Raw genomic sequence first — 26,113 nt, forward strand, 5'->3', positions numbered from 1 at the left:
TCACTCATGCCAAGTTTCATCTCATTCCATTCAACGGTTCGGCCGCCTATAAAGGACGAACAAACAAACAAGCAAACACACACACATACAAACATATTCTATTTTTTTAGTATAGTATGTATATGCATATATATATATATATATATATATATATATATATATATACATATGCATATGCATATATATATATATATATATATATATATATATATATATATATGCATATGCATATGCATATATATATATATATATATATATATATGCATATATATATATGCATATGCATATATATATGCATATATATATGCATATGCATATATATGCATATGCATATGCATATATATGCATATATATATGCATATATATATATATATGCATATATATATGCATATGCATATATATATGCATATGCATATATATATATATATATATATATATATATATATATATATATATATATATATATATATATATATATATATACATATGCATATGCATATATATATGCATATATATATATATATATATATGCATATATATATATATATATATGCATATATATATATATATATATATATATATATATATATATATATATATATATATGCATATATATATGCATATATATATATATGCATATATATATATGCATATATATATGCATATATATATATATATATATATATATATATATATATATATATATATATATGCATATATATATATATGCATATATATATATATATATATATATATATATATATATGCATATATATATATGCATATGCATATGCATATATATATATATATATATATATATATATGCATATATATATATATATATATGCATATATATATATATATATATATGCATATATATATATATGCATATATATATATATATATGCATATGCATATATATATATATATATATATATATATATGCATATGCATATATGCATATGCATATATATATATATATATATATATATATATATATATATATATATATATATATATATATATGCATATATATATATATATATATGCATATATATATATATATATATATATATATATATATATATATATATATATATATATATATATATATATATATATATATATATGCATATATATATATATATATATATATATATATATATATATATATATATATATATATATATATATATATATGCATATATATATATATATATATATATATATATATATATATATATATGCATATATATGCATATATATATATATATATATATTTATATATATATATATATATATATATATATATATATATATATATATATATATATATATATATATCTATATATATATATATATAAATATATATATATATATATATATATATATATATATATATATATATATATATATGCATATATATGTATATATATATATATATATATATATATATATATATATAAATATATCTATATCTAAATATATATATATATATATATATATATATACATATATATATAAATATATATATATATATATATATATATATATATATATATATATATATATATATATATATGCCTGGTGTTGGCGCAGTGGTTAGGGCAGTGGCTCGGGACCCAAAAGGTCCTGAGTTCAAGCCCTGTTGGGACACCGAATTAATATATGTGTATATACATATATATATATATATATATATATATATATATATATATATATATATATATATATATATATATATATATATATATATATCAAGTTGAAAACACCAGGGGGTTGACTCAGCCTGCCATCCTTCCGAGGTCGGCGAAATGAGCACCAGTTGTACTGGGCCCGGTGTATGCCCCGGTTAGAATAGGTGTACCATATCCCTGTGTGTCGTAAGAGGCGACCAGGGTTGCGTCAGGAAGGGCATCCGGCGTAAAAACCTATGCCAAATCATTATGCGGACAACAAAACGAATTTCCATACCGGATCGGTCGAGGCCCGGGTTACCAACGACCGCCACCGGTACCGGTGGTCAGCAGGGTACCAGTGGAAATTGTGCTACTGCTGGGCGAAGGAGAAGGAGACAGGGAAGGCGAGTCCAGAGGCAGTGGGAGAGGGGGAAGGGTAGAAGTGTGGAGGTGAGAGTTGGAACTCTGAATGTTGGGACGATGACTGGCAAAGGGCGAGAGTTGGCTGATATGATGGAGAGAAGAAAGGTGGACATACTGTGTGTACAAGAGACCAAGTGGATGGGGAGTAAGGCTCGGAGCATTGGAGGTGGTTTCAAACTGTTCTACCATGGTGTGGATGGGAGGAGAAATGGTGTCGGGGTAATCCTGAAGGAAGATTATGTCAAGAGGGTATTGGAGGTGAGGAAAGTGTCTGACCGAGTGATGAGTGTGAAGTTGGAAATTGAAGGGGTGATGATGAATGTCATCAGTGCATATGCCCCACATATGGGGTGTGAGATGGAGTATAAAGAAGATTTCTGGAGTGAGTTAGATGAAGTGGTGGAGAGTGTATCCAAGGATGAAAGAGTGGTGATTGGAGCAGATTTCAATGGACATGTTGGGGAAGGGAATAAAGAGGATGAGGAGGTGATGGGAGGTACGGTCTCAACAAGAGAAATGTGGAAGGGCAAATGGTGGTAGAGTTTGCAAAAAGAATGGAAATGGCAGTGGTAAATACGTATTTCAAGAAGAAGGAGGAACACAGGGTGACATACAAGAGTGGAGGAAAGTGCACACAGGTGGATTACATCTTGAGCAGGAGATGCAACCTGAAAGAGATTAGTGACTGTCAGGTTGTGGCAGGGGAGAGTGTAGCTCGACAGCATCGATTGGTGGTCTGTAGGATGACTTGAGAGGTGAGGTTGAGGAAGAGAGTGAGGGCTGAACCAAGGACCAGATAGTGGAAGCTGAAGGAGGAAGACTGTTACGTGAAATTTAGGGAGGAGGTGAGACAGGCGTTGGATGGTGGTAAAGATGGGTGGGATGATTGGGCAACGACAGCAGAAGTTGTGAGGGAGATAGCTAGGAAGGTACTTGGTGTGACATCTGGACAGAGGAAAGAAGATAAGGAGACTTGGTGGTGGAATGAGGAAGTACAGGACAGTATAAGGAAGAAGGGGTTGGCGAAAAAGAAGTGGGATAGTCAGAGAGATGAAGAAGGTAGGCAGGAGTACAAGGAGTGGCGTCGAAAGGCAAAAAGAGAGGTGGCAAAGGCCAAGGAAAAGGCATATGACGAGCTGTATGAGAAGTTGGATACAAAAGAAGGGGAAAAGGATTTATACCGATTGGCAAGGCAGAGGGACAGAGCTGGGAAGGATGTGCTGCAGGTTAGGGTGATAAAGGACGCAAATGGGAATGTGCTGACGAGCGAGGAGAGTGTGTTGAGAAGGTGGATGGAGTACTTTGAGGAGCTGATGAATGAAGAAAATGAGAGAGAGAAGGTTGGAAGAGGTGGAGATAGTGAATCTGGAAGTGGGGTGGATCAGTAAGGATGAAGTGAGGACTGCTATGAAGAAGATGAAAAGTGGAAAGGCGGTTGGCCCAGATAGTATACCAGTGGAGGCATGGAAGTGCATAGGAGAGATGGCAGTGGGGTTGTTAACCAGATTGTTTAATAAAGTCTTGGAAAGTGAGAGGATGCCGGAGGAGTGGAGATTAAGTGTACTGGTTCCGATTTTCAAGAATAAGGGTGATGTGCAGAGCTGTGGAAATTACAGAGGGATAAAGTTGTTAAGCCACACCATGAAGTTGTGGGAAAGAGTAGTGGAAGCTCGGTTGAGAGGAGAGGTGACGATCTGTGAGCAGCAATATGGGTTTATGCCAGGAAAGAGCACCACTGATGCGATGTTTGCTTTGAGAATGTTGATGGAGAAGTATAGGGAAGGCCAGAAGGAGTTACATTGTGTGTTTGTGGATTTAGAGAAAGCTTATGATAGGGTGCCAAGAGAGGAGTTGTGGTATTGTATGAGGAAGTCGGGAGTGGTGGAGAAGTATGTGAGGATCGTGCAGGATATGTATGAGGACAGTGTGACAGCGGTGAGGTGTGCGGTCGGAATGACGGACCGGTTTAAGGTTAAAGTGGGATTGCACCAAGGATCGACTCTGAGCCCTTTCCTGTTTGCAATGGTGATGGACGAGATCAGACTGGAGTCTCCATGGACTATGATGTTCGCGGATGACATCATGATCTGTAGGGAGAGTAGGGAGCAGGCTGAAGCGAGCCTTGAGAGGTGGAGGTACGCACTGGAGAGAAGGGGAATGGTAGTCAGTAGGAGTAAGACGGAGTACATGTGCGTAAATGAGAGGGAGGGTGGTGGTATGGTGCAGTTGCAAGGAGTCGAGGTGGGGAAGGTGGATTGGTTTGAATACTTGGGATCAACTGTCCAAAGTAACGGAGAGTGTGGGAGAGAAGTGAAAAAGAGAGTGCAGTCAGGATGGAGTGGGTGGAGAAGAGTTGGAGGAGTGATTTGTGACAGAAGGGTAGCTGCAAGAGTGAAGGGGAAAGTATATAAGACGGTAGTGAGACCAGCTATGTTGTATGGTTTGGAGGCGGTGGCACTAACAATAAGACAGGAAGCGGAGCTGGAGGTGGCAGAGTTAAAGATGCTGCGATTCTCGTTGGGAGTGACGAGGATGGATAGGATAAGAAATGAGTATATTAGAGGGACAGCGCAGGTAGGACAGTTTGGAGACAAAGTGAGAGAGGCGAGATTGAGATGGTTTGGACATGTGCACAGGAGGGAAACGGAGTATATCGGGAGAAGGATGTTGAAGATGGAGCCGCCAGGCAGGAGGAGAAGAGGAAGGCCAAAGAAGAGGTTCATGGATGCGGTGAGGGCGGACATGCGGGTGGTTGGAGTGTCAATGGAAGATGTGGAGGATAGAGCGAAATGGAGACGGTTGATCCGCTGTGGCGACCCCTAACGGGAGCAAGCCGAAAGAGGAAGAAGAAGATCTATATATATATATATATATATATATATATATATATATATATATATATATATATATATATATATATATATATATATATATATATATATATATATATATATATATATATATATATATATATATATATATATATGATAAATTTGAATCAAATACATTGAACAGACTCCAAACCGAAATTTTCTTCTTTCTTGGAGCATCAAAAATCCATGAGTCATTCATCAGCTAACACCTCCACATCACTTATTGCAATACAGTCCAATTGAACTTGAACTTAAAACTCATGAAATAAAATTTTTATAACAAACTATGATTACAAATTCATTATTTGCAATGTCAGTTTGGGGGGGGGGGAAAAAAGTCAAGTAAACAAATTCCAATATTTAATAATAATAATAATAATAAAAATTGCAACTGGTTGTTTGTTTTCATGCTGTTGCACTCACCGACTCTAGGGAATTCTGGATTGCTACATTCTGCCAATGCTTCACAAGCCCTTTGCTCATCTTCACAAATTAAAGTCTCATAGGAAGGTGCATCCAAATTAAATTGAGAATGCACCATCTCCACTGGTTCCTCTTCACCTGTGCACAATGCAACATCATTAATTGCAGAGATGTCATGCCTATAAATACAAATTCCAAATTTGAAAAAAGTGCAAATCAAAGTTTATATGGGAAATATACTGTTCATGAGAATGGCGTGTGCCGTATTTGAAATCTGAATGATCCAATGAACACAGAGAACAGTATCAGTGATACTGACTGATAAAAGCCAAAGTCTGGTGCATTAAATAATCAAGAAAAATGACCCAAAGGCATGAGAGAATGGTACTGCACAAATAAAAACAGAAACCAAAACAGAGATGTACAGTTTATATGAGACACTTGAATAATTCACATGTGCGTGTGGTTCATTCTCAATCGAGGGTAAAAAAAATTACAGCATATGACGATGCACTGAATTCGAAAATGTAGTATACAAATATTATTTTAGGAGTTTTTCACTTTGACAATGCCGAAAGTCTACACCCCCTTTCAAAATTCTCACCTTTCGTTGCTTTTCAGCCTGGAATGAAACAGCATTAAACGAGACTTTTTCCACCATTATTTACACATCATAACCCACAACTTCCAAATGAAAAACAAATTCTACATATTTCAGAAAATTAATTAAAAACAAAAAAAAATACCCCCAAGAAGGAGTGCCGGTCATCTCTGCCAGAGGTTGAAAGTAACTGTGCCAGACTGGAATAGGGGCAGTTCATAAAGTACGTACGCTCTACTTCCGAGTTTCAAAACCACCACCCCCCCACCCCTCTGTATGCAGGCTAGTGACCACCCACCCACCCCCCTCATACATCGCTAATCGCTTGCAAAGCCAGCAGTTCCTTATGAACCGATGTTTGTAAGCCATGGCAATGCAGTCCCTAGCGGTGTAATTTACCTTTTCCTTTTAATATCACAGCACGTCATTTATTTAAAATAAAAGTACAAATTGACATTCAAAACAATGTTAATGTCATAAATGAAAGTAATTGTGCATATAAACTTGTGTTCCATTGTTTTAGTTAAATCTGACAAAAGCTTCAAATGTAATATGTCTTGGAAAGTTCCGGTTCTTAATTTTTTAATACTTTTATTTTTGTATGTACGTACTTTATGAATGGCCCATACGGTGAATCAGAACGAAGTTTGAAGGGCTATAAAATCGGAACGAGAGCAAATTTCAAAAAAAATGGCTCGTGTTGTTCTAGATAATAGTCCATAGTACCTGAATTACTTATAACATTTGATCTCTCTTGAAAAATGAGGGAGGAGATACGATTTGAAATTGACGATTTTCGCAAATTTGACAGCCTCGTGACGTTGACCTCGACCTTGGACGACCTTGAAAGTTATATCGTTGTGCATGTCTCATCGACCTCTATCCATTCCACTATTAGTTATTTGTCTCCACTTGGTTCGATTGTGGACGGACGGACAGCCGTCAGACTTCGAGACTGGGGTTATTAGGTCATCTCTACCGAGATGATAGAGATGACCTAACTAGAATATCTCGGTTGGATAAGTGTCTACCCCCCCCCACCCCGAGTTAATACTTGGTGGAAGCACCTTTGACAGCAATTACAGCTGTGAGTGTTGGGCTAGGTCTCGACCAGCATTGCATAACTTGATTGGGCAATATTTGCCCATTCTTCTGTAAAAAGGGCGGAGGAGCTCCTTGTGAGGGCGGAGCAAACTCTATCATGTGGTGAAGTTTCGTAAAGATCGGTTTAAAATTGTGACCTGTAGGTGACAAACAAACAGATAGAATAACAAAATAACATACATCAGACACAGTGTGTGGGGGAGGGGGGCGAGGCCAGAGAGGAGATGGTAGAACACAGAAAGACCACCGACCTGACTGCAGTGAGAGATTAAGAGACCCAGACTCAGCCTCATTGCGAGAGATACCGATGCCTTGGTTTCCATAGCATAAAGCCAAGAAAGGTGAGAGGCGGAGGCACCAGCTCAGAGGGGAGAGCAGTACTCCATCAGGCTGCGGACGAAAGCTTTGTACGTGGTAAGGAGCTCAGGTGGGCCAAGGAAGGACTTTGCACTACCGAGGATTCCCAGTCGGCAACTGGCTTTGGAGGCCAGGTTGGAAATGTGGCTTTCTCAGGAAAGATCATGTCAGGGATCTGTTTTTGCACCTTTTTATATGCAGAGCAGTAATGTTTGCTGATTTCCAAGCAGATGGCAGATTACCCTGAGCAAATGAGAGCGTGAATAGAACAGAGAGAGGGTGAGCAGAAAAACAGAGCAGGTTTTTAGGACACGTGGGCTGATGTCGTCTGGACCGGTTGCAGAATCTGAGCCGAGGTTTGACAGCAAGTTCTCCACCTTGTCAGAAGAAAAGGACACAGAGTCCAGGAACAGCTGGGTGCGACTGGGTAAGGTGGGTACAGAAAACGATGGGCTTAGGACACAAGATTTAGAAGCAAACACGGAGTTTAGGCATTCAACCTTTTCATGTGTCGTGTCTGCTATGCAGCCACTTGAGGTAAGGGAGGGATGGAGGGGGAACGTACACCAGAAGCAGACTTCACTAGTAGTACAGCGAATAAGCTCTCATATTTTAACAAATTGTGCATTTTATGAGAAAAGCATGAAATTTCTAGCATAGTTTGGTCATACCATAATGTTTATTTTTGGATGTGGAAGGAAGTCAGATGTGACCTCTGAGGGGACAGTGAGAGGTCAAATCTAAGATGGCCACCAGTCCACCGGGTCTAATGTTCAAACGCGCTTAATTTTGGAACCAAACAATTGTAGAAAAACATTTAAGGTGTCATTTCCAACTAAATTGTGGATGCCCATTCATTTGGTCATACTTTAAAGATCGCCAGAACCCAAGGACATGCATTTAGATCAAGGTCAATGTCAAATTACGTTAAAAACTTTTGGACATTCTTTTGCTATTACATTTATTTTTGCTTGGACATTGGATTGGACCTATGCAATAACAGTGAAACTTCGCTTCCATTTTGACACTATTAGCACTAGATATCCACATATTTCTACCAAATTGCATAACAACTTCCTTTGAAATATCATTTCTATCCGGCAAACTAGTACGGATCAATGTAGCTCATGATAACTATCAATCTTCCCACTCATACTAATTTTCGAATTCTCACTATCCACAATTTCTGAATATCCTATTGGTTATGATCAAAATCTAACAGTCTCCAGAAAAAAGCTGCACTTGAGCACAGCTTTGACACACTTGCAGCATCCAGTGCACCCTTTCTTGCAGCGACAGTGGATCAATTCATGGCATGATTTTGATGCTTCAGGAAGAGTGGTCCAAAGTGGCTGCCACCCAGTTGTTTCCCATGTCCAGCCCCAGTCAGATGGATCTGGCATCTCAGGATCCAGGACCAATGCCTGGTTCCAAAAGTTGGCCTGGTAGCAAGTGCACTTGATGTGCTGCCTGTGTTGAAGGAATGTTCTATAGAGTTCTAGACTTCTGTGTGAAGAGCTGTTTCCTGGCATCATTCACTTCCGTACTCTCACTGGTTCGGTCGTACATTAGCACCACAAATCGCTCTAGCAGTAACATTGATCCTTCACTGACATCACTTGGCATGCATAGAAGTTCATTGAAAGCATCATTCACCTCTGGGAAAGACATCCAAGTTTCCCAGGCAGTCTTCTTTCCTCTGCCAGCGAATGCAGATACAGTGTCACACCCGGTGAAAGTGTGAAGGACTGGGAGAGTCATTGTGGCAACCATTTCGTGAACAGCTATGTACCGAAAGCTTGACCCGACACCATAGGTAACCCACAGCTCATCAGGAGCTGTCTTGCTGAATGAAGCCACAGCCAGTACCACCACATCAGTATCAACGGTACGTCACCTTCTTATACCCCTTTTGCACAGCATCTGCCACATGCAGAAGTGGACGAGTGTTGGCCTCCTCTTGCGAACATGGGGCAAGGCGGGCCAAGTATGACTCAGCAGGAGAGCAGAGGACTCCACTTCCATCTGTTGCATACAGTTCCTTGCCCTCTGCAAGAGGAAGATGAATAGCTTCATGTGACAGGAAAGCAAACAATTCGGTTTTGTTCTTATTGCATCAAAGGAAGTCCTTCCATTTCTTTGGCATCACAGTAGAAGGAGCCACCCTTTTCCTGGTGCCCTTTCCCCTCTTCTGTCTGGTTGAGGCTTTCAGGTAGGTACACATCCCAGACAAGGTCGATGCAGCTGCTTTTTTCAAGTTGAGCAGAGATGTATGGTGCAAACACTCTTTCTCCATACTCTTGAAATGTTCTTGATGTTCCAGGATTTAGCATTTGAACCACAGCTGCACCATCGAGAATTGTTGCATCAGCCACAGGCGCACTACTGTTTTCGAGCAGATCTGATTCCAGGCAGTGAAGTAGATCTGCTTTAACCCCAATCCACATTTTTTCCTCCAGTTGACAGAGCTGGTGGGGCTGCATGGTTTTCATGGAAGAAGAAATTGTCCATGTTTTCATCTCGTGTTTGACAGATGTACAGCCTTGAAAAGAGACCACAGGCACTCTTCAGTGCTGTGAGCTTTGCCTTCTGTTTTGACTTAATCTTGATTATTTTCAGATATCGGCATACTTGGGATACTTCAGTCTTGACCTTGACCTCAATGTATGACCTCTTCTGGCAACCTGTAAATTAACATCAAATATATGGGCATCTGGAGATTCGTTTAAAATGACATCTCAAACATGAGACACCGCTGGGGGTTCATTTGCAAATTTCAACTGATTGTTTATTTTTGGTCAATTTTTACCTTGACCTAAATGCATTTCCTTGAATCCTGGCGATCTCAAACGTATCATCAAATGAATGGGAATCCCCAATTTAGTCGGAAATGACACCTTAAATTTTTTCTACACTGTTTGGTTCCAAAATTAAGCGAGTTTGAACATTAGACCTGGTGGACTGGTGGCCATCTTGGATTTGACCTCTCACGGTCCTCAGAGGTCAAATCTGACTTCCCTCCACATCTGAAAATAAACCTTATGGTATTCACCAACTATGTCAGAAAATTCATGCTTTTCTCATAAAACGCACAATTATTGTGCTTATCCGCTGTACTATAGATGGCACCAGGATTTGGAGGAGGGAGACAGGTTTGAGAGTTCAGACTCGAGATTAGAAAGATGTTGTTTTCTGGCTCTCCTGAAGGGTAAACACACACTTGTTCTGAACTTTGTGGAAGGAACTGAGATTGCCTTCAGTTGGATCAGCCTTCCACAAGGCGAAGGCAAGTTGTTTCAGGACAATTGCCTCGCCACAATCTTCAGTGCAACATGGGCGGGATGAAGGGTAGGACAATTGAAGACGAGATGGGATAAAAAAAAAAGAGAGAGAGAAAGAGAGAGAGAAAGAGAGAGAGAGAAAGAGAGAGAGAGAAAGAGAGAGAGAGAAAGAGAGAGAGAGAGAGAGAGAGAGAGAGAGAGAGAGAGAGAGAGAGAGAGAGAGAGAGAGAGAGAGAGAGAGAGAGAGAGAGAGAGAGAGAGAGAGAGAGAGAGAGAGATTCTTTGAAAGAATCCCAGGACGAGTTGATGTCAGAGGAAGTAGAGATGGGAGACCAGTCTAGAAGGTTGATGGCTGCTTGAAGTCCCTGCCAGTCGGCCTGAGTGAAATGCCAGACTCGACGGCGCTGAGGTGGTTCTCTCATATCAGCCAGAGAGATGTCTACTTTGGCAAGCATGTGGTCAGATGAACCAATTGGATCAAAGGAAGAAGAGCAGATATTTTCAGGGAAATTGGTCAAAATCAGATCCAGAAGAGCTGGAGTACCGTTGCTTGAGATCCGGGTCGGGAAGTTGACAGATCGTGTCAGCCCCAATGAGTCACCGAAGTCCTTTACTGAAGTGCCATGGCAGACGAGAGAGGTATCCACACCCAGCCAACTGGCATGATGACAGTTGAAGTCACCACATACAAGGAAGAGAGAGTTGGGATACGAGGATCGAAGTTGGTACATGTTTTCAGAGAGCAAGATTTAAATGGAGTCATCATATCTGTTAGGTTAGATGGAGACTGTTAAATGGTTATCTGTTATCTGTTATTAACCTCCGCCATCTTCGAAGATGGAAGGAGGTTACTGTTTTCACCCCTTTCAGTTTGCTATCTTGCGAAAACGAAGTTTTTGCAAGATATGTTAGTCAGCTTGCATGTTTTTTTTTTTGTTTTTTTTGTCTGTTTGTCTGTAATCACTTATAAAAGATTCTGCAGAGCACAGTTATCATTGGAAATTTTTGTAACTTCGCATATCAGAGGCCTATAGAGGTCCCTTTCAGTGCACAAAATTTTGAAGGTCAAGGTCAAAGGTCAAGGTCACTTTGTCGCAAATCAGGGGAGTCGACGAAACCCTTATTTTTTGAGTAATTTTGATCGGATCGTCTTAAAACTTCATGGGAATATAGTTCATGGTCTGGCGCTCAGCTGATTAATTTTTGGTGGGGATTGGCCTTGACCTTCATGGTTAGCGCCTAAGGTCAAACATATTTGACCCCAAGGTCAAATTTTCAAGTTCTAGGAGCCATATAGTGTCGTACCTCAAATTGAACACCTCGATGAGTGCTTTCTAGATATGTCAAGCTTGAGACATTATGACGTCATTTGGTGACGTTATGAGGCAAAAGCATATTTTTCATGGTTACTCTGTAGAACGATTCTCATCGGAATCTCTCGTAGGCAGATATTCCTCAAGGAGTCGCTCCTGGTGGATAGCAGCTCTGTTCACCTCAGTGTGACCAGTAGGGTGAATATACTGATTCTGGCTCACTTTTCCCCATGTAAATGAATGGGGGATTTTCAGCGATTCATATTTTTTTCCCTAAAAAATAAACCCCCTTTTTATCCCAAGGTATATTTATTTGTCTCCCTTTTTAACCTGGGGACACTTTTTTTTTCAAATAATCCATGCAATAAGATAAAGATTTGTTCAAGTACTAAAGTGGTAATGTGATTTGTTAAAGGTGATTCGAAAGAAATATCTAAAACGTCTAAGCCTCGGGACACTCTTTATCAAATAACCGATGCATATTGTTTAGCTCACTCATTGAACCTATAAAGATTTGTTCATTCTCAAATTCCTTCAATAGTTTAATTTTCTTTGCACAATAATCACCATCTAAAATATTGAAAAACAAAACATTTGAATCTTTATATTTTTTAAGATACCCCTTTTGTGTCATTACGAAATGATAAACTTCTCTTAATGATCTCATCTGGCCACCGCCCGAGTTGCAAATCATTTTTGTGCATAAACCACGCCATAAAAAAAGTTTTGTTTCAAATGTTTTCAGTTCGTGTCATGAAAATGAGGAAGTGTTTTTTTTTTTGACACGGTCGTGCTGTGTGAATGAGGAAGTGTTTTTGGACAGTCATGCTGTGAAAAAATAGGAACTATTCTGTGAGACAAGGTCTTGTGTTTATATTTTATCTCAGAACACGAACTGAAAACATGTTTAATCAAAACCATTTTAGGGTATTTTAAGTATGTTTTAAAAATGATTCATACAATTTGAGAATATATCTCCCAGTTATTTTCCAAGCTGTCTCTCCCGAAGCGTCATTTCCTGTGGCCACACCCAATGATTAAGCAATCTCCTCATCGTTGCTTTATAAGTGATTCGCCAGACAAAGTTTCTGCCAGACGGGATTTTCATTTTTACAACTGAGACATGAGGGATCTTTCTTCCGCGAACAAAACAGCTCAACACAAAGTTGGTAAGCCTGTGTATAGCTTCCTCTTTGAACGATGAAGCAATTGATTATAAATTAAATCGTGATAATTCTGATATATATATTTTTTTTTTTCTTGGCAGGTCCTTGGAAGAAGAGCAGTTTACATATCACGACGAGGTGCATGAAATTAATGCTCTTATTGAAGAGGTCAATCATCTTAGAAGAGAATTGAAAAACATTTTTAATGACTGACACGACGTCTTATCACGGCCTCTGATCTTTTTGCCATCTTGTACCAATGGTAAAAAAAACTGAGACATGGACTCACTCTCTTCCGATGAAGATAACAGCTCACTACAAAGTTGGTAAGTTTGTGTATGGTTTCCTCTTTGAACGATGAAGCAATTGATTATAAATTAAATCATGACAATGCGAAAATATATATTTTTTCCTGGCAGGTCCTTGGAAGAAGTGGAGTTTACATATCACGATGAGGTGCATCAAATGAATGCTCTTATTGAAGAGGTCAATTATTTTAGAAGAGAATTGAAAAACATTTATAATGACTGGTACGAAGTCTTATCACGGCCTCTGATCTCGAATGAATTAAACCAATGGTGAGACACGTGTGTGTGTGTGTGTGTATGTATATATATATATATATATATATATATATATATATATATGTATATATATATATATATATATATATATATATATATATATATATATATATATATATATATATATATATATATATATATATATATATGTATATATATATATATATATATATATATATATATGTATATATATATATATATATATATATATATATATATATGTATATATATGTATATATATGTATATATATATATATATATATATATATATATATATATATATATATATATATATATGTGCGTGTGTGTGTCTCTTTCCCTGTCTGTTTGTCTCTCTCTATCTCTCCCTGTCTGTCTCTTTGTATCTCTCTCTGTCTGTCTTTCTACCTACCTCTCTCTGTCTGTCTCTCCATCTATACCCTTGACTCATTATATATTTTTTTTTTTAGCTCGATCACACAACATCAGCTGTTGAAGCAATCTGGTACAACACATGATTTTCTGGAGGTAAATGTTTCTGAATTATTATTTAGTTATTTGTTTATTTATTCTTTTATTAATATCACTCTCTCTCTTTGGAATGTCGTCTTATGTTGGTTGCATCATTAGTTTGGACGCGGTTTTACCAGTACACTGGAATTCATTTTATTGGCCTTGGAAGGATGACAGGCTGAATCAGCCTCCTGGTGTGTTAATTCAGTGGTCAACGAGGCTTGAACTTAGAACCAACAACAGGCTTACTCATATTACCATGTAATTATCTTTATAAAACCTAATTATTATCCACTTTTTGTTTCAAAACAGAATATGGTGTCTGAGTTTCGAAATCACAAGACATCTGAAGAAGATTGCTGGGAAAGATTATACATTCTCGCAAATGAATATTTAATATTTGCAATTTTGATTAATTATATTTGTTTTGTTTACAATGACTTGATTTTGAATTTCAAAAAAAGGATTAAGACATGAAGGAAAGGGAGGGAGGGGTGGGGGGGGGGGTAGGTGCGCTCCCCCAACGACCCATCACCCCTCATCCCACCCCTCCCCATGTGTGTGTGTGGGGAAGGGTGGGGGTGAGATTAGGGAGGTGGTGGGTCAAAGGTGGGGGCGCACAGGGGGATGAGGGGGTGGGGCTTGTGTGGGTGGGGTTTATGTGGGCGGGGCTTGTGTGGGCGGGGCGTGTGTGGGCGGGGCTTGTGGGAGGGCGTTTATGTGGGTGGGGCTTGTGTGGGCGGGGCTTGTGTGGGCGGGGCTTGTGGGAGGGCGTTTATGTGGGCGGGGCTTGTGTGGGCGGGGCTTATGTGGGTGGGGCTTCGGTGTGGGCGGGGCGTGTGTGGGCGGGGCGTATGGGAGGGTGTTTATGTGGGTGGGGCTTGTGTGGGCGGGGCTTGTGGGAGGGTGTTTATGTGGGTGGGGGTTGTGTGTGGAGGGGGTGTGTGGGTGGGGTTTATGTGGGGAGGGTTTATGTGGGTGGGGTGAATGTGGATGGGGCTTGTGTGGGCAGGGTTTATGTGGGAGGGGTGAATGTGGATGAGGCTTATGTGGATGAGGTTTGTGTGGATAAATGGATGGGTGGAGAGATGGGTGGATGGGTGGATGAGTGGAGCTTGTGTGGCTGGGTGGATAATTTTTTAATGAAATAAACATGTTGTGTGTGGGGAACTAATTAACTAATCACTAATTATGTATTTATGATGAATATGGGTGGAGCTTGTGTGGGGTTTGTGTGTGTGGAGCTTGTGTGGGGTGGAGTTTTTGTGTGGAGCTTGTGAAGGGTTTGTGTGTGGTGGGGTTTGTGTGGGGTTTGTGTAGGGCTTGTGTGGGTGGGGTTTATGTGGGTAGGTTTTGTGTGGGCGGAGTTAAAAAGGGGCGGAGTCAAAAAAATTTCAATTTATCTTTGTCTTTTGTAATTCCTGTGAATAAAATGAACCTAAAATCTCTTCCCCTTCCAAATCATATATCTTATAAGTCCAAGGAACCGTATCTATTACATCAACAATTTTAAAAAGTCCTTTCGTCCATCGTTTAGTAAAACCCTTTTCAAAATGAGATTTCCACCTATATATTCTTACGATATCACCAACTTTGAACTTAGGTTTTCTGACATTAATCTCTTTTTCATATTTTAATTTTGTAAATGTTTCTGATGGTTTCATATTTGTTGACGTGTGAATCGTGTCATTATACTTATCCACAATATCCTGAATAAAAGATGACCATTGTTGTGAACCGAGTTGTGTGAATTTTTTATATAGTCTCTCTTTTAAGGTACGATTAAAACGTTCAACAACAACTGCCTTCCCTTCATTAAAGGTACTGTATAATGTAATACTGTTATTTTTTAGAAAATTCATAAATGTCTTGTTATAAAACTCTCTACCCTCATCAGTCCACAATTTTTTAGGTTTTCTCTTACTTTTATTAAATATCTGTTGAAAGGCTAACATAAGAGTTTTACCTGTTTTGTTTTTTAATGGTACAACCCATGCGTATCTACTCCTCAAATCAATAACGGTTAAAGCATACTTGTACCCCTTATCATTATTGAGTTCAATCAAATCAGCAGACCAGATATAATCAACTTCCTTGGAATAAACTTTCCTTCTCTGAAACTTTGTGAATATTGGTTTATGTAATTCATCAGCTAATTGCTCTTCAGTCTTAATGACATCATTAGAGCCTATAAGTTTTTTGAATTTCCAAGTCCAAGTTTCAATTTAGCACTGATCATCTTCTTCACAATGAACCGATCAACTTTTTCTCTCAAGGTTGGATTTTGTATCAGAGACAAATTATACAACATTTCTCTATCGGCTTCATGCTTTTCTTCCAACGTTGTGGTATTCCCATAATCAATATCGTGTCTCATGCACACTTCATCAACTCTATTGATGGGTTTACTCCAGGATTTAGGATTGTCTGCCTCATCTAATCTTTTATCTAAGTTTGTGCCTGGACCACAGAAAGAATACCCTGGAAGATGTAATTCCCCTGGTATTCCAGTAGTTGTAAATTTACTTCCTGATAAAAACTTTTGTATATCTCCTCCTCGTTTGTGTTTGGAGATAAATTGATTTTTTTTTGAACCACACACTGAACATATACCTTTTTGTATAACCCTGTTATTTTTACTTTTAATATATGAAATATTTTTAGTATTAGTTTTCTTTTTACATTTGAGACAATAACTCATTTATTTATGTGAAAAATTCCTGCAGAGTGCAAAAACCTTTTTAGTTTCCAACATGCACATTTGAATCTTAATTTTTAAAACATAAAGAATCCTTAGAAATGCCTTCACTCTCTCCTCCATTTATTTAAGAAAAAAAATGAAAAACTTGAATTAAAATGAAAATCTTGTCGATGTCAATATTCTTGTCGAAAGTATTGCAAATAGACTTGTCAATTCTTTGTTTTCCTCCTCGGTGGGTTGAGTTATTTTCTGTAATACCACCAATCTTTTTTTAATCTCACTGGTTTCCATATTTTGATATTTATTTTGTCTCGCTCTTTCCTCCCTCTCCTTCTCTCTCTCCTCCCTCTCCTTCTCTCTCTTCTCCTTTTCCTCCTTCTCTTTTTTCTCCCTCTTCTCTTTTTCCTCCCTCTCCTCCTTCTCTCTCTTCTCCTTTTCCTCCTTCTCTTTCTTCTCCCTCTCCTCCTTCTCTCTCTTCTCCTTTTCCTCCTCTTCCCTCTCCTCCTCTCTCTTCTCCTTTTCCTCCTCTTCCCTCTCTTCTTCAACTCCTTCCTCATCCCTTATTATCCTTGAATCGCTTACACCACATAGAATATTGTTACGGATTCGCGCCCGCCGGCGTGCTGACGGCCACGTAACTCGAATCGCGGCACGTCGCCCACCGGACGGACAATCCAGTCGTGACCCTCTCGGACTAACGCCGGGAACCAGTCACGGGTGGACCTTTCGGTCGAGCCAATCAGCCACCGCGATCGAGCCAATCAGCCCCCGCGTGGGATAGGGTTGCTCGCCAAATTCGACCTACCTAAGTACCCACGCGGAGGGTAGACTGGGCGATCGCACCTCGCCGCAGGTCGACTTCGGACACGGGCCACTTAAGCGACCCGTTCCGTACTATCAGAATAACCGAGCGGTGTTATCGTCGACCTCGACGGTTCGATTAATTATCGGGCGTATTCAGCCCACTACCAACCCTTTACGTGAAGCAAGATGGGGATTCAATAGAGGAAAAGACGAAGCGAAGCGGGAAACAGTTCAACACAAAGCACATTTATTCGCGGCACACGGGAGCACTTATACAATTCTACTTCACAGACGGCGCCGACAACACATACCCAAAACCAAGGAAAAGAATACCCTCAAGGATGAGGCGGGCCTGAGGCCGAGACCGGGTCGGCCTACCCGTCTGGTGATGAGACGCGGAGCGGCGATGGCGCCTCAACTCCGCGGGCCTCGCGGACAGTGTCTGGTAGGGGGTGGGAAAGGGGCCCCTTGGTCGCACTATCTCAGCGCGGGGGGAAACAGGAGGGGGTTGCTGATGCTCGGGGTATAGAGGATTTTTATTATCCCGCGACGAGCGTCTCCACCTCGGCCAGGTCGCGCTGTCGGCCTCCCTGGGGTGCAGCTCCCGACGCGAGCACCCCCTCGTCTGGTGTCGCCGCCTTTCCACAGCTCCGTCCCCTCCGTTCCGACTCCAACGCACACGACGACCAGCTCCTTCCACCGCCCGCGAAGTCTTGACTCTCTGTTTCCGACTCTCCTACTCTCCTACTCTCCGCCTCTCGACTCTCCTACTCTCCGCCTCTGGACTCTCCTACTCTCCGCCTCTCGACTCTCGACTCTCCTACTCTCCTACTCTCCGCCTCTGGACTCTCTGGACTGACGAACACGGTCCTTTTATCAGCCCCGTAGCTTCGCCCTCTCATCTTTGACCCCCTCCCTTCGACCTTTCACCTCGCTCCCCATTGGCCCGAGAAAAAGTGGGCGTGTGGGCTTTTTGATCCATAAATTTGCATATATCGATCGCCCTGGGGGCGGGGCCAATTCGCCCCTCGCTCACCGATTGGACGGCAAAAAGTGGGCGTGTGTCGTTTTTGATCCGTTTTTGAAGCACAAAATCCGTGATTTTGTACACGCTGTTCGGCGCGCGCCCTGCACGAGTCCAACACCGGTACCCACAGCGGGGCAAGAACGGTGGTGATGCGACGGTTGCGAGGTGTGACGGGAAGGTCGTGGCGGTTGTGGTGAAGCGGCGTTGTGGTTGGTGGTTGATGTTGTGGTTGTGGTGGTAATCATGGCGGTTGGTCCAAAATAAAGATAGCAAAAGAAAAACGGCTATCCTGAAGAGTCGCAGCACGCATAAATGACATGTATTCCCACTAGACAACGGGTTTGGGCCGAACTACACATGTACTTACCGAGATACCTCACCTAAGGGACCTGAATGGTGGTTTGCGAATCTGGTAACCACAACACTATCATACATATATTCATCAGGATTTCTTGTTATTCCTGTATCCAAAATAATTTTTTTTTACAACAGGAAACCAATAAAATTTCTTTTGAATTTCGAAAAGAGCCTTACCTTTTCTTAACTTTATAATTTTTTCATTATTTAACATTCTCATTAAATCTAAAGTTGTCGGTTTATCAACATCAGCATAATGCCAATCTTTTATTGAAAACACCTCATTCTTATGTTGTAGAACATATTTATTAAAATACCGAATACCCTTTTCTTGAAGGTATGCTTGGACACAGAAATGATAATTTTCTTGAAGCCTTCTTTCTAGCATTTATGTATTAGAAATATATGTTAGAATAATATTATGGCACGAAACACCTCCCTATCTTCCCATAGTTAAATCATTTTGTATTTCCTTACTTATTATATATAATCCTGTTTTCATGATATAAACAAGGGCAAAACCATTATTATATTTACCCTTATTAAATTCTTTTATTTGTTGTTTACTAATCGTGGCCCCACAAAACTCATTCTCGATACCAAGTGGATAATATTCTTCCTTACGAGACTGATTTAATTGTTCCAGGTCTTCGAGGTTAATTTTAAATGACCAATTATACCCTAAATCATTCATATCATACCCCCATTGTTCTATTCTCATACAAACGATACGCCCTTCTTTATAAAAATTGATTTTAATTCGAACTGTGAATTCTGTATGACCTGGAGATAATATCAACACTTCTGTATCTTTGGAATACACGGCCGTTTTATTTAAGGATATATATTGTGATAAATCGCTTAATCTCACCAAGTCATTCGTGTCAGTCGGGCTTGGATAATTTTTTAATTTATAAGCATTTTTCATGTTAATATTTTTGGTTATATTATATTTATGTCGTTCAGCCTGTGCCTTTGTGTAATAATTTGATAAATCAATATCCAGTTCTTGAGATACACCAAAGATAGAACCATCTTTACCAACATCAGTCATTTATATTAGATTAAAAATAATATCATAAAATTTTTTATTTTGGTTGAGTTGAAATAACACATATAGACATAATTGACCACAACACTTGGAATTTAATTCTTGGACTTGAAATGTTTGATAAACACCATTCTGTAAGAATTTTATGACTTAAACAGGTGGTGGAAGACCAAAACTATCAAAATAATATTTGTCTTGACCATTAAAAATACAAACCCAATGAGAACCGTTCCCATTATTATCTTCTAAGTTCATAATAATATTCTTTGTATGTTTCGGCACATTTGTTAATTCATCTCTCATACAAATAACCACATTATGAATTTTTAATTTCTTACAATATTTGACAAGTTGTAAATTTGATGTTGTATTTTTTCCAAATTCTTTAAACCACTCATCAATGCTCATTTATTTATTAGAAAGATATAATCCATTACCTCTTTTCATTAATTTTACACCTACTTGTGCTATAGAAGAAAGCATATCTCCAACTAACAATCTCGCTTTATCAGGCAGACCTTCAAGTTTTTCAGCAAAATCTACAATTACACCACTTCCACTAATTTGTTTCTCCAACTCTTTGTTATGTCTTTCCAATTATTTTTGAGCCTGGAGTTGAGCCTTCCTTTCCTTGGCAGTTTTCACCGCTGTTGAAATACCACCCGTCAATGCTCCAACCGCACTTAAACCAGCAAATAAAGGAATTAGAAATGGGAGAAATCCTCCACTCGTCTCTCTTATTGAATATTTTTTCAACATTGGTTTTGTCATTTTAATTTTAAGTGAGCCAGTGTCATTCAAGATTTTAACCTGTTCTCTTGTGAGCAAAACATCAATTCTTACTGCTCCTTTTCTCTGAATTGTATTAACGTTAATCGTACAAGGCTTTTGATTTTGAACACAAGATGATAGTTTATGAAGATTGATTTGATTAACATATACCCCAGTTGGTACTTTGCCACTCATTTATTTAACAAAAAATTATGTGAGACTAATCATCACACCATTATCTGTATTAATCTGCAATTCTGTTTCTTCCAAAAGCAAACAATATGTATCAACTTCTTCACTCTCTCTTCTTTCAATGTATAGGGAAGTATCCACTCGATTAGACTTTATAGTTTCCTTTTGAGGGCTCAAGTCAAACGCATAGATTGTATACAAACTTTTAAATGCTGTCATATCCAAAATAGGTTCTTTATTTCCATTACTTTCACACACCTTTTGGTAAGACTTGTATGCTTCAGCAAAATCATTTTTTTCCCAATTAATTTCCAATCTATCTCGTGGATAAAATGTTCCATCTAGAGAAACGCAAAGTTGTTTCACCTTAGCATTATCACTCAATGCCTTATTCTTATCAGTCGCAGTATCACCATCTGGCTTTTTAAAAATGATCCACAAATACCGTGGCTTTCCTTCCAGAACACCTAAAATTCCACGTGTAAGTAGTTTGGTTGAGTTTAACGTGTTGACATCTTCTTTTAAGGTATGATACACTGAGTGGTTTCTTTGAGTTCAGTCTTCGATTCAACATCTCTTCTGTTTTAAGATTAGGAGTATATTCACTGATATACCAACTCATCTCCTCAATTACAAATTTATTCTGTTCACCAAAAGCACTACCAACACCAAAAAGCAATCTATTTTCATTATCATTCCTTTGTAGTTGAAATCTAATTTTAAGACCATACAGAACTTTATCATGATCACAAAATCCAAATATACCTTTAAGAGGAACTGCCACAGTAAAACTATTTTCTGCTTTTGTATCATCATTATACGCTCCTTTCCTTTGAGTATATCCAGGGTCTGTGTTTGTTCCCATTGACATATCAGGAATAAAACCTTCGACAGACCCCTTTCCCATTCTATCACTGAATGTATAGAGTATAAATTTCATCATTTCAGATACAGCAGAGACATAATCAACCGCTTCAACTTCTTGTGTTCCAAAATACAAACGCACACTATCAAACATTTTCCAGAAGAAATCATTTACAAGTGTAGCGTTTGTGTTAGTCGCAGCCTTTGTGAATTTAAATTTACACAACAAGAAACTTTCGGATAGATTCAAATAGGTTTGTTGATTATTTATTTCAAAACTTTTTGTACCATTCGTATTCCAGTCTGTTCCAGTTATTGCATTTACTTGAAGTAATCTTCTTTTTTAGTGGAGTTTGAGATAATAATAGTATCATCCAAATCATAGATACTATCAATTGCTTCCATACTTGTATTTATTTAGGAAAAAAGATGTTAAAACTTTTGAAACCCTGATCCAAGTATTCGAATTCTTTTCTGTCGTTCTTGGAGGGACAACTGAGTTTTGCTTTTCTTAATTTCTTTTATTGCTTGTAATTTATGAGATTCCTTCTGGGCATCTTTTATGCTCTTTACAGCACCTGCTACATTTCCCACAGCAGAAGCAGTTGAACCAATTAGATCTTTATGTTTTAGAATAGTTGAACCAATACCCATGAGAGTATCAATTATCCCATCTCCTCTAAATTGATGTCCAACACCCCTTTGTCTCTTAGGTTTATAGTATCCTCTACCAAGATACATACCTTCACCCTTGTAGTATGGGGAAAGGAACATCCCATCCCCTGTAATTATTTTATATTTTCCCAACTCGCGTTTCCTCACAATAACCATCGTATTTATTTATTGGAAAACTTCACGTAGGTGAATTCTGATGGATATAACTTCTCCATTAAAATAAATCATACGATTATCTTGGTCGGTTATCTTAAAATTTACTCTGTGTATGGTTTTTCCTGACACAGGGAGATAAACCAAATTTTTGGGTTCCATATTGAATTTATAACCAATTGGGGTTGAGTATGCGCTGAATGAAAATATTGCATTTGTTTTTTTTCCATCATTATAAGCACCATCAATCAAATCACAGTGAATTAACACCGAATTTATTCCTGAGGATATTTGAATGACATTATCACTGTAAAACGTCCCATTAGTTTCAATCTTTTTTGAGGAGAAACCCAATAACTCTCTAAATGAATGATCAATTGTGAAATCAACCTTGTAGTTATTTTTAACTTTAATCGTTGATTTTGAAGTATGTTTTTGAATGTCTATAACAATATATTTTGGTTCATCACCCTGTTCTTTCATAAGACAAGCAATTTCGGAAGATATTTGAGAAATCTCATATGCTCCGGGTGAGACTGTTATCGTTTTGTATCCACTTCCGGGATTATAACTAAACTTGTCATTTTTATCAGTTATATTAAATAAGGTATTATAAGTTTCCATGGACAATAAAGATGCCTCATATTCTTTTGTTGGGTCAAGTTGTAGTCGGTATGGGAATGAAGATGTGTGGTCGCTTGTTGTGAAATTAAAACTCAGGATTGTGCTTCTCATCTTATTTAATATGAGATAAAATGTCTTTATATTGAGATTTATTAATTATTTTCATGTTCATCAACTGGTCTAAAATGGCTGATGCTTCATTAAAACAATTGTTATTTCCAGCCTTCTTACTACCTAACAACAATAACAGTCTATTAACTAATTGCGATGGGTCATTTGGAAGAAAACTAATACCTGAACCAAGGATACTTAAAGCCTGAATAATGTTTCTCCTTCTCATTTTTCCTACTTTTACTAGAAATACTAACCCTATAATTTAGAGTGTTCAGCAGATCAATATATACTCTATCATCATTATTTTTCATATCCAATGGTTTATCAATATACTTTGATTCATCCCTCACAGTTGAACCTTGTCTTCCATCTTTTGTGAGAAGAAACATTAATCTCGGAGTTAGTTTAACAGGGGGTTGAGCAGAACCCAAGAACCTTAATTCATCATTAAATATCAATACCTTTTCTTGAACAAGATGAAATATTGCTGGTTGTTCTGTTGGAATGAGTCCTGCTTTGGTTTTTGAATCCGCTGAATATTCATTGTTTTGAAGAGCATTCACAGTATAATCAGGGGGTCGATTAATCTCTTCCAGTTGTTGAAATAAACCTTCATCATCATATACCTTTAATTCTCCTAAACGCTCCAATTCTTCCTCCGTCATTTGATCAAAATCTTTTAACATTTGAAGTTTTTTAGGAGTATATTCTACTGTGGGAACTGTGAAAACATCTTTCATTTTTTCTTGGGAAGTTTTTAAAAGTGGTTTAAAAAATTTCTCTTGTTTTCTTTCAAATGCTTCTTCGCCCGTTAGTTTCTGTCTGCATTTCTTCTTTATGTCTTCCTGTTGTTTTACAACTTTTGAAACCAACTCTTGATGTTCCTTAAATCTTCTTGCTCTTTCTTTTGCATCCATTTATTTATTGTAAAATATCATTTAATGAATTGTAAAGATCAACAGGGAAATTTTCCTTTTCTTCATCATTCAAGTAGATGTGTTCAAATAAATCCTTTTCTTTAAATATTTCATCAAATTCTTTATTAACATTAATGCGAGTTGTAATTTGTTCTTCACTAACACTTGCATCTCTGCTTTTCATACGTTTGCGTTGAGTTTCTTCATCAACATCAAAACCAAATGATAAAATCTTCACTCCGCTCAGATGTTTAATAATTTGTCTCATTCCTTCTGGATTAGTTTCTAATATCCCAAGACCACCAGATTTTAGTTTCCTTAACTCACTCTTACAATGTGAATATTTTGTTGTACCAAGAGAAACCTCCTCAAATATTTGACCTTCATTCCTCAATCGCATATGTTCCTCCACTGAAATATAGTGATAATCTTCACCTTTTACTTCTCCAGGTCTTATTGCTCTAGTTGTTGTTGATACAATGCGTATCATGGGGTGTTTTTTAAGTAAATTTACAATATTCTCATTTGTACTACACAAGAACCTTGATTTATGAGTTTTTTCCAGAAGCAGATTTACCCACAAGATTTATAATAATAGTTGTCATTTATATATGTAATTGTTTATAAAACAAAAAATATATCCCTTAATATCTCATCTTGTTTCACAACAATATATTTATATTTTTCAGTCGTGTGCTTCATGTAATCCTCAAATTTCTTTTTACTACATAATGTAGAACAATTATCTCTCCAAAAATTATTGATATCTATTGAATTTAACTTGAATAAAATAAAAGTATTAGCATTGTTTCTGATGGAACGACGAGGAAGTTGAAAGTACGATTGACTAAGATAAATACAATTACAAGAAGAATGTCTCCCTCTTGTGTAGTAGCTGTCCATTACCGTTTGGTTTCTCTCATTAACACAATCATCAAAGATAACGAGGTTCTTTTTTGATTTATCCAAATCTTGGGGAGACGGTATATCATCCGTATTATCACTAAGAATACAAGTTATAGGATTTGCTTTCTTTTTACATCTCTGTGTATCACAAAATAGTTGAATTATATCTTCAATGTTATAATCATTTAGGTTTTTTTGACGTTTAAATAAACCGATTATATCTTCTTTTTGAAGACCAGCATTAAAACCTTGTGAGAGTAGTTGATACTCTGGTTGAAAACTCGACTTTGTGAAAATTATTAAATTATCATAATCTAAAAAGTTGGGAGTGAGGAGCATCTTTAAAAGTAAGCAGGTTTTTCCACATCCACTTGAACCAACTATGAGACATCTTAATGAATTTGGGAGATTTTTATGGTTGTTAAATTTTATCTTATTTTCCCAAATGGGTAAAAAATCATTCATTTATATATTTGGAAAACAGGTTATTTAATTTATTATTGGCTTTTTTAGAAACTCTATATTTTATCCTAAGTTCAGGTTTAATTTCAAGATAATCCATTATTTTATTTATACAATATCTTGTGTTGATATTTCCCTGAAAATTACATCCATGAATAATATATAACAACAATCCTTTGAAGATTTCTCTTATACGTTC

The 26,113-nt window shown here is 37.9% G+C and overlaps 1 protein-coding gene and 1 long non-coding RNA gene across 2 annotated transcripts in view; one reads left to right on the forward strand and one right to left on the reverse strand.

The window, feature by feature from the left end:
* Positions 1-5,241: 5,241 nt before the first annotated feature.
* Positions 5,242-26,113, reverse strand: part of LOC147032350 (uncharacterized) — a 178,179-nt gene continuing 157,307 nt past the window's right edge. The window contains exon 4 of the mRNA XM_085869901.1: positions 5,242-5,536. Within this exon, the coding sequence (XP_085726027.1) occupies positions 5,289-5,536 (248 nt within the window). The 3' untranslated portion in view covers positions 5,242-5,288. The remainder of the gene's footprint in view (positions 5,537-26,113) is intronic.
* LOC147032351 (uncharacterized) lies at positions 12,390-14,778 on the forward strand. The gene is made up of 4 exons (XR_015055127.1): positions 12,390-13,546; positions 13,640-13,798; positions 14,254-14,311; positions 14,609-14,778. It is a non-coding gene; the product is annotated as an uncharacterized LOC147032351 (long non-coding RNA).

The sequence above is a fragment of the Eptatretus burgeri genome, chromosome 2, assembly GCF_056783735.1.
Source record: "Eptatretus burgeri isolate ZD-2024b chromosome 2, Ebu_testis_v1, whole genome shotgun sequence".
NCBI lineage: Eukaryota > Metazoa > Chordata > Myxini > Myxiniformes > Myxinidae > Eptatretus > Eptatretus burgeri.